Here is a 10,952-nt window from a genome sequence, read left to right on the forward strand (position 1 = left end):
TTAAAACAGGAAACACACATCCTGTGGCAAAAACAAAAACAATGCCCAGCACATATTAAGTATTAAGTTTTAGCCATTATGATCTCAGCTATGCCAAATACATACATGAAAAAACTGAGATGAAGAAAAATGTAGTCAAATATGGCAAAGTGGTGAAAAGGGGTATGTTATTTTAGATAAGATGATCAGCTACTACATATAATCCATAAGAAGGAGCCATCCATTGATGATTTGGATGATTCATCTTCCCATTTATAATTTTACTTTGTCTTGTATTAAGATCTGTCAAGAAATCATAATAAAGTGATAAATCTACCCAGGAATATAATAAATTCTTATTTGATAAATATCAAAAGAGGCCCAGGGTAACATGAAGGAATTAACAAAGTATCTTGTAAGTATGTTAGATGAATAAGAATAAATCACTGGTCATGTATATATGCATGTTTTGAAATTTTCTGGTACTGGTTAATATTAAAACTTGGATTATGATTTTTAACAGAATCTACCAACATTTTATATAGTTAAGTTTTCCCTTCCATAAACATATGATAAAATTATAAAAACAAAATATAAAAAATACAATTGGGATCACATAAATAAGGAGCAGCAAAAAAGAAAAAAAAAAGAAAGAAAAAGAATTGAGATATTGAAACAACTCTCAAAGATATATACACACATATAAAACTTAATACAGTTAAAAGTCTCTGATTAAAAGAGCTATATATTCCATGCACTGAAACTAACACATTGTTTTGACCTCATAAATATTAATAATAAATCTATAACTCTCTACCATATCTCACTTTTACATTACCTGATAGTTATCACTGACAAACACATTCAGGGGTGACAAGATAAGTTGTAGCATGGTCTCCCTAAATCCTTTTTTCATTTCAAAACATAGCCTTTCCAAGAAAGCCGTAGGGCATTCAGGACCATCAGTAGTTCCATGCTGTGGTCAAACAAAATACAATAATCAAGAAACAGAAAAAAATAAAAAATAAGGAAGTACATGAAAATAAAAATTACATTTATCATGATTAAGAGAATTTGATTTTTCTTTTTTTTTTTTTTCCTTTTTTCGTGACCGGTAACGGGATCGCAACCCTCAGTGTTGCACCCGTACTGCAAGTACATGAAAATAAAAATTACATTTATCATGATTAAGAGAATTTGATTTTTCTTTTTTTTCCTTTTTTCGTGACCGGTAACGGGATCGCAACCCTCAGTGTTGCACCCGTACTGCGACCTGTAACGGGATCGCAACCCTCGGTGTCGCGCCCGCACTGCGCTCAACCAGTGAGCGGACTGGTCTCTATATGGGATCCGAACCCTCGGCAGGAGCGTCGCCGCGCTCGAGAATTTGATTTTTCAAAAGCAGTTACAGCACTTACTGACAAAAATAACCATTCTATACCTTAGTAAGGGCACTAGCTGCACTAAGCACAAAAGGTAACTTCTCTGCTGTGCAATATCAGGTACATGACATGGAGCCAGTATGCAGCACAATGCTCTAGAGCCAGTTCCAAAGCCAGCCCTACTCCAAAGCCCCAGCCACAACAGGCCCAAGGTGCATCTTTACAGTGAACGAGGATACTATGCTGGATGCAAACCTTTGACACAATACAACCTCCAGGGTTAAGCCTGAAGCTTGATCTTGTAATAGGTCCACAATAAGGCCACAATCTGGTCTGGGATCTGAGATCAAAGCTAAAGAGATGTAAAGTCTTAGAATATCCATCAGGCTAACTATAAACTCAACGATTCAATGTCATGACAAAATATCCTAAAGTTACACAGAACAGCAAAAGACCTAAAGTGAAAGAGGAAAAACTGAAGTAAAATCACCAATGATCAAATAAGAAAATAAGCTAGCTTTATAACAGTAAAAGGATAAAGTTAGAAGTTTTTGAGTCTTTTTTTAATTTTTGAAAAAATTTGAATTTTTTTCTATGTGTGTGCATGCACATACACATGCTACATGGGTGTCATAATACACTCCAGACTATTTTGATATGTAAACACTTACAACAGGAAGACGACCATGAACTTTGTACAAATTAACAAGTACAGTAATATCCCAAGGACGCAAGGTAAGTGGATGAATTGACTTGGCTGTAGTTTCATTTTCCTTTCTGTCATTTTCCATTCCAACAGCAGTCCACCCAGAGCTGGATGATGTGGACAGTGACAGAACAGGACTTGAAATAACCTCTTCAAAATCCATATACATGTCATCTTCCCCAAAGTAGTTTTCCTATAAATATTAAGAAAAAAACAAACTATTATTGAAAGAGATATGAGCCTTAAATTTGTAAACTACGCACCTCCTTAACTTACTGTATTTAATTAAAGGCATCAGGTCTATTTTCTTAAAAGGAAAAAATATATATTTAAGACATACACGTAGCTGGTTGGCAAATAAATATTCTGTAGCAAAAAGTGCAAAAAGTTACAGGAGTTTATAGTAGAGCTTCATGACACCACCTCCAATTATAACAAAAACTTGTAATTTAGGCTCTCAAAGATAACTTTGAAAGTTTGTATGATTCAGTAGTTTTCAATCTTTGCTTCTCAGAGTGCTGAGGGAAAACCCAGGGACATTCTTTGGAGGAAGCAGATCAATTCACTGAAAATCAATTTGGCTAAATTCAGTTAGGTAAATACTACAATTCACATATTCTAGTTGGAATATTTATCAGGAGTATTTACCAACTTTAATAAGAATGTCCAATTCTGGTTACTGATGAGATAAAAGCATATGTTATCAACAGTCACCAAACTTCCTTTCACATAGTTCATCCTGGTTTTTTAAGCAGAAGTGTTTCAACTATTAATATTCTGATTTCTTTTGCATCAGAATTTTAGTTTTAAATTCTTTTTTATTCCCATTGATTCTGAACTTAAATTTTGCCTGTCAGTGGTAAACAAGTTTTTTGTTTTTGTTTTTAAACCTGCTTGACTTACCCAGATTATTTAATATATAATGACGCAACTGTGACCCAAAGTGTACAAAGTTAAAGCCTCCAAGTGCAGCTGAGAAGAGAGGGCAGGAATGGTACACTTGGGGCTGCTATGATCAGGAAGGATGGGCAGGTGATCATGATCAGGGTAGCATCCTCCCCATGGCCAGGGACAGGGGAGTGGCCTGAGGAGCAGGGCCCCAGGGTAGCCTAGGGCCAGTGGAAGGGTGCAGAGACCTCCCCCTTGACCTACATCAGAGGCCCAGAAATGCCACATGGCTAACGGGGCAACAGCATCCTCCCCATGGCCAGGGACAGGGGAGTGGCCTGAGGAGCAGGGCCCCAGGGTAGCCTAGGACCAGTGGAAGGGTGCAGAGACCTCCCCCTTGACCTACATCAGAGGCCCAGAAATGCCACATGGCTAACGGGGCAACAGCCCAGGCAGGGGCCAGAGGCAGGGCCAGGAGAGCACCATTTCTTGGGGTGGGGGTAGAAAAGTTATTAAATATTTCTGTTTACACTGTTAACTGTATCTGTTAAACATTAGAACCAAGTTAGTATTTTTGGTAAATTCTACAGTTGGTTACTGACAGATTTAACTTCTGACTAGGGTTATGAACATCAGGCCATAGTATCTTTTCACAGAAAAGAATGCTGAAGGGCTTAACATCAAACAGTTAATTAGTGGGAGGACTAGCATTTGAAATCCCAAATCTTCTGACTCACAAACCCAATGTTCTTCTCTCTATTCTCTATTGCTGTCTACCTCTAAATAATACAGATGCAACTTGGAACCTGCTTAAAATCTTGATAACTGTCCTTACAATATAATCCTGAAGCATGGACAAATTTAAGCACAAATATAAACGTAAATAAACACTGGGTTATATCCTAAATTCTAGCATTAAAATTTTAAAACTTAACATAAATGTCAAGTTGAGTTTGATTAATGTTAAAAACTTAAAGATACTCAGAGCAGTATTTGTCCCTTAGATTATTTGGCAAGCCTTTTCAAAATATACATGCCATCCCGTCCTGGAGGCTGGTTCAGCAGGTTTGTCGTGGGCATGGAGTCCAGACTCAGGTGTAAAGTAGAAAAATTCCTTTGGTGATTTTATCTACAAATGGCCTCTAGACACAATCATCTGTCCCACCTTCCCTCCAAACAACTGATATAATGAGTCAATGAACACTGTTCATGTTTATTAGCTTTTAATATATTAACATTTACCAACCAAACAAAATAGTTACCAGCACTTATTTTACCTAATTTAAAAATAATCATAGCCTAAAAATCTCTAATTTTTTTTTTCCTTTTTGTCTTTTTTTCGTGTCCAGCAACGGATCGCAACCCTCAGTGTCGCGCCCGTACCGGACCGGGACCGGCAACGGGATCGCAACCCTCGGTGTTGCGTCTGCACCTCGCTCAGCCAGTGAGCGGGAACCGGTCTGTATGTGGGATCCAAACCCTCGGCGGGAGCGCTGCCGCACTCCCAAGCGGCGCACTGTAGCAGTGCGCCACCGGGCCGGCCCTAAAAATCTCTAATTTTAAAAAAATTCTCTTGTAGGCTCTTAAATTCTCTTACAATTTTTAATCTTAAAAAAATACAGATTCCTGTAGATTATTACAATTAAACGAAAAATGATTCTCTTGGTTGGGTCTAATGTTCAATTTGCTACTAAACCAATGTCCATTTAATTACCTGAAACAGAAATAACTCATCAAAGTTTTTAGGGAACACTGAATACCCAACATAGTAGAGGACATTTGCCAATTTTTATTAAATGTGTCAATGACTATGTTTTTGAGGAGTTACAAAACACTAGCAGTCTTTCATGACAATACATTTTTACCTATTGAATATAATCAACAAAAGGTACTTTTAAAATTATAACTCCTTTAAAAAGCTAGCTTAATGTTATATATTTAATGCTGGGTGGCTGATTTAAGTTCTTTTGTTTTTGTTTTTAAACGTGAATTCTATCTACAAGGGTTAATTTCTTATGAACTCACTAATCAAAAAATTATCAAAAGGTTGACCAAAGTGTAAGGCAAGTGATAATATTATGGCAAGCTTTTATGGTATTTTAAGGGTAATAAATATTTGCAAATGCTGAATAAATAAAACTTCCATTTCCTTTTAATGTAGGTGGCATGCAAAACTAAACTCTTTAAAATAAACTTCAGGGCTGGCCCAGTGGCACACTGGAGAAGTGCAGCGCTTGGGAGCATGCCGGCGCTCCCACCGAGGGTTCGGATCCCATGTGGAGACCAGTTCCCGCTCACTGGCTGAGCGCAGTGCGGGCGCAACACCGAGGGTTGCGATCCTGTTACCAGTCAGTAAAAAAGACAAAAAGGAAAAAAATAAAAAAATAATAAATAAATAAATAAAATAAAAAATAAATAAACTTCAAACAAATCTAGGAAAAAATCATTTGCTTACAGAACCAGGAAAATGTCTTCTTTTGTCAATTTTGCAGCATGTTTGAATTTAAGAATGATAAAACTACATTTTCAATTTACTTAAGAGTTCTCTGAAATTTTATTTTCATAAAGATATTTTGTTATATGAGTGCCAAGTAACCTATTTAAGGTAATAGGAAATTGCCATGTTTTTCTCGGCTCCAAAATTATACTTATCCAGTGATACTCATTTCTCAAAAAAGAAAAACGAGAACTATCAACAATAGGTTAAAAGATGACAGCTAATAAAATCAGATACGCAGGAAAAAAAAAACCTACAAGTACTCTTGTTTCCAAAATTGTATTCTAATTTAAAAAAGAAAAATTAATAGCCAGGCTTCTGTTAAAGACTATTAAAACTATTATTTTAATAAGGAAAGTATATATGCCATATATATCTTTAATCCGTAGTTACTATCAACACTGACATGTTATCACTATGAAGCGTAAGATATCCCTTCTTTCATTACCAAAAAATGTAACAAGACTAAGAGAAGTCAGTCAACTCAGAAGAATTAATATAAGTGGTATTGTTATCTGACCTTATATTTGCAACAGAAGAAACGACATGAAGTTTGAATATGACTAAAATGACTTTGCGCTGACACATAAAATTGTTGTTGTCTACAACTGCAGAAGATCTCCCATTTCCATAAAATATCCTCATAAATTTTAATGCATGTTTAATATATATTCAGAATTCTTTCTAATAATAATGCCAGGCCCAATTTCTTTTGTGGATTTTAGAAATCAGTTTTTTGTATATGGTCAAACAAATATAGAATGACTCTTTTTTTTTTTCCAGTTTATCCTTTATAATTTCTTGATGTTTAATTTTGTAATTCAATCTTAGTTACACAAATTTTCATATTCCCTTAATTTTCTTTTTCATATGTATGAACATAAATGAAAAAAATTTTGTAATAGGAATATATTATATACATTATATATATATAATGCCTAAATTCCAAAATTTTTAAAGTTCTAACACTGATACTAAGTAAAACACAAGTTATATATTAAAACAAACAAACAAACAAAAAAAGTAATAGGAATACTTAAGATAAAATAACATCCCTGTGTCAGCATGACACTAAGCTTTCTGGTAGGCAAAAAGCACAAACTTAAAGAGTTACACATATTCCATGTAAAAGGAAGCATAGAGTTCATTGGGCTAGACAGACTTTTTGCCTGTTATGTTTTAGATATATGAGAGTCTTTAAAAAGTTCATGGAAGGATTCATGTTATCCTTTTAATTCCATTTTTCCATTAACTTTTTGAAGTACCCTTGTATATTTAATAAATATGCCCAAATTTAAAATTTTACAATTTGCTTTAATAGACATTTTATATGAGTTCTAAGTAGATTAGATGAATGCAAATACTAATATGCAACACAAACTTTTGATACTAAAAAGTTGCTATAAAATCTTTAATGCACAGAAAAGTCTGTATCAAATATAATAAACTATTAACAAAGGCTACATCTGTGGAGCAGAATTTATAAAGAAGTCTAAAATGAATGCATGTATTTCTTTCTCTGTATGCGTCTTTGTTATAGTCTTCTCATATCTGTTGAAAATGTATTACCATGAAATTTTTTAAAATAAAAGAAACTGAGGTTCGATGTATACACGGTATTGCAGAAACCAAACTTAATACCTCTCTAGTAGTTAGTATTTAAAAACTGATATTATATCATCATGACTATCCTAATCTGCTAATTAAATCATTACTTACATTTAATTAAAATATAATTTATCCTCTTCAGGGATACTATAGCTTAAAAATTGCATTTTAGATCCTTTATAGTTCAGAAAGTAACATTATAGGGAGAAATATTTGAAAAATATTTTAGGTCAAATAACTGTCACAAAAAAGAAATAAATGTGTACATGTGTGTATTTTCTCTTCTATGAATCTGAAGATGTATTTCTTCAGGAATCTCTCTTAAAATGCTAGAAGAAGATATAACCAACAGATACTCCAGGTTTCCACAAATATGAGACACATTTTCTTTTGCCTCTTTCACCTTAAGTTAGCTTTATGGTAGTTTTTAGTAAATATAATATAATAATTCAAATAGAGATTTTATGTACCTACAAAACCCAGTTCAGCCACTACTTCCTCCAGAGAGCCTTCACTAACAAATCTTGATTGTCCTTCCGTAACCAAACCTGATTATAGTAGTTCCTCTCCAGAATTAATTACTCCTATCCTATCACTATACATTATGGGGTTCCTCGTTGGCTAAGTATTCAATATTCAAATCTCTGCAGTTGTGAAATTACAAAAGGAAGCACTATAAAATTAGACCCACACAAACATCCCTCTCACAAATAACGCTGCTGCTCATGATGTTAATGTTTTGATAATCTCCCTTTGATTATCAGGTGTAGTAAATACACATTAACAATGAAAATCAAAATCAAAGTGAATTTGCAAAATCCTGGAAAAATGCAAAATTTCTTGAAGTTGGTGAAAGTGATGTTGGAAAACTGCTCCAACACAGGCAAAGTTATCAATGTTAAGTGATGATCTGGACAGGTTTAAGTAGTTACCATAAAAAAAAAAAAGACTAAATCAACAAGAATTGTTAATGACCTGGGGACTTATTTGGGGGTGTGGGGGCTTTTTAAATGTATGATTTGAATATCAAAAGAAAAAGAGTGATCTCTAGATAACTGATGAAGTCCTCAAATATTTTTCTACAAATAGCTCCTCTTCATAATCATGGTACACGTGCTATCATACTGTGCAATCACGCAATTTCAGTGAAGAAATTATACCAAAATGAAGCAACCTGTTTCGTTCTTTGTTCTAAGAAACAGTGCATATTTATTCAGAACCTAAATTTGGCATACTCTGAGATAAACTTATTTTCATAATCTACTTCAATTGTTAAAATAAAGCTCCAAAAAAAAGAAAAAAACTCCGAACAAATCTTCTTTATTTATCATGAAATGTTGTCATTTTGACGAATTCACTTGAAGTATACTTCTCCTGGTACCAGTTATTCTCCCATAACAAACACTATTTCTATTGCTGCATTAATTAGTGTATTCAAATTTGTCCATGTATCTATTTATCCTAGCTACCCCTCTAACTTATCTCCTTGAGAACAGATGCTATATCATCTATCTCTACCAATTAGCACCATTCCTAGAAAACACTAAATACTAAAAAAAAAAAAAAAAAAAAAAAAAAAAAAAAAATGCTGAACGTAGGAGTACTATTATTATTATTTTCTTTGGCTGCTGGCTGGCCAACTGAGCTAACTGGCCAGTCCTCTAAAGAGTACTACTTTTAATAAAAAAATTTGTAATTGAATCTAGCACCCAGAGTCCAGTCAACATACATAATATATCCTCAACATTCTAAATCTTCTAACTGGCTATTTCAAAAGGTCTCTGTTTTCAACTAGATTTTACCTGCTTTGCCTATATTTAAAAATACATATGTTCTTCTTAAAATTGTACCTTTATACACAAAAAGGCATTTAATAGAGGTCCATAGAGAGTTATCTGAGAATCTGGGGAAAGTTCCATTTCTACATGAAGTTTATCAGGTGGAAGTTCTGAAGGATCAACAGGTGGGCGTGAAGAAGTAGAGGGAGAAGAAACAACTCTGTCTGATGTTTTCTGGGATGGTCTTAACACAGATAACATTGTTTCCTCCATTTCTGACACTGAAATAAATTGACAGAAAAAAAGATTAACACTTAAGGGAGAGGGCAAATGACCTCTCAGAAGCTCTCCAAGGAAATATTCCCTAAGAAATTTTACTTTGCAAAGATGAAGTCAATTAATCCTAATACAGAATCTATAGTATGGGTTGAGTATCCCTAATCCGAAAATCTGAAATCTGAAATGCTCCAAAATCCAAACTTTTTTGAGTGCCAACATGATACTCAAAGGAAATGTTCACTGGAACATTTCAGATTTCACATTTTCAGATTTGGGATGCTCAATCAGTAAGAATAATACAAATTATACTAAAATACAAAAAAAAAAAAAAAATCTGAAATCCAAGACACTTCTGGTCCCAAGCACTTTGGATAAGGGATATTCAACTTGTATAAATGAAAATAGACTTGAAAGACCAATAATTATGAGAGCAAATAGAGAATAGACTTCACTGAAATATGGAGAGAAATACATAAATGAGATTGCACAGAATGAATGAAAAGTTCCTGTTAACACAAGCAACATTCTCACTGAGTCCCTATGATAAAGATTTTGGTCAAAACTGGGCCTTAACTATACTTGCGCATTAAACTACAAGTTGTTTTCACATAAACAGCTATTCAAATACAGTGTGACATTACCAAGTCACATGTGAACAACTGTGAAAACTATTCTTTGAAACTTAACTCGCTGGAAAAATACAAAGAAAACATCACTCTAATTCTTTTTTGGACCCAAGTAATAAGGCAAATTATCTTCAGGAAACTATGAATTATATGAAAGCTCTCAAAATGCACTAAAGAAACTAACACTTCACAAAATCAAGCAACTTAAATATATAGATTCATACATACCTTCTTTCATATTCCAGCTCTGCTGCTTGTAGTTTGGCAGACCTTGAGAAAATTACCTTCTCTGAGCATATTTCCTCAACTCTGAGATGAGAATAATAATAATATCTACCTCACAGAGTTGTTGTAAGGATTAAATAATATAAACCAGAAAATTGCTTGGCCCAGTATTTGATACATAATATTTGCTCAGTAAAAGTTAGTCATAATTATTCCCAAATATTTAAAAGATTATAAGTTTAAGTCAGAAGACTAAATGCATTTAATTTTATATTTGATTATAAATCATAACAGCAGCTGTTTCAAAGTACAAATTATATACAAATACTTACATGATTGTTTTAGCTGTTCATCTGCTTTTTGTGGATAAATTGGATGCCATGTGTAATCAATTGTAAGCATGACACTTGGAACAGTCCAGCATTCAACCCAACCAGCCCTTTGAAGAATAAAAAACAAAGTTTCTAGTCAGATACTTACAGTTTCAATTGTATAGATACAAGTTACAGATAATCAAATTTTACTTATCAAACTTCACTATTATTCTTTGAAAAAAGAAGAATTTCTCCAAATATAAACACAAAATAATCCAGTCACTAATTTTATGTACTCACTTTTCCTGAGTAATGTTGCGCCATTTTGGTTTAACTGTTTTCTGGCCACTTTGACACTCAGCAGGAATACCAGTATCATGAATCATCTTATGTGGGTGACAATTCTTTACCAGCAAAAACAATGAATATTTACTAGGGTGACAATCTGGTAGAAACAAATGAAGATCAACATCTTCTCCCTAAAAAATAATTTATAATAACCCAAAGTAATAAAATTGGTGCATAAATGTTAGGTTAGTATTTACAGCCAAACTTATCTACAACAATTTCGAAAATAAATTTGAAAGAAACTAAATTTAACTTATTTATTATTATTATTATTTTTTTCCCTTTTTGTCTTTTTTCGTGACCGGCAACGGATCGCAACCCT

The 10,952-nt window shown here is 33.6% G+C and overlaps 1 protein-coding gene across 1 annotated transcript in view; it reads right to left on the reverse strand.

The window, feature by feature from the left end:
* The window catches only part of KIAA1109 (KIAA1109 ortholog), a gene marked incomplete at its 3' end in the record, with an annotated part of 85,966 nt that overhangs the window by 13,721 nt on the left and 61,293 nt on the right, over window positions 1-10,952 (reverse strand). Inside the window, exons 18-22 of the mRNA XM_008590969.1 lie at window positions 10,583-10,761; window positions 10,301-10,407; window positions 8,911-9,119; window positions 2,033-2,260; window positions 818-955 (exon numbers count right to left, since the gene is read on the reverse strand). Of these exons, the coding sequence (XP_008589191.1) occupies window positions 818-955; window positions 2,033-2,260; window positions 8,911-9,119; window positions 10,301-10,407; window positions 10,583-10,761 (861 nt within the window). The remainder of the gene's footprint in view (window positions 1-817; window positions 956-2,032; window positions 2,261-8,910; window positions 9,120-10,300; window positions 10,408-10,582; window positions 10,762-10,952) is intronic.

The sequence above is a fragment of the Galeopterus variegatus genome, unplaced genomic scaffold, assembly GCF_000696425.1.
Source record: "Galeopterus variegatus unplaced genomic scaffold, G_variegatus-3.0.2 Scaffold6522, whole genome shotgun sequence".
Taxonomy (NCBI): Eukaryota; Metazoa; Chordata; class Mammalia; order Dermoptera; family Cynocephalidae; genus Galeopterus; species Galeopterus variegatus.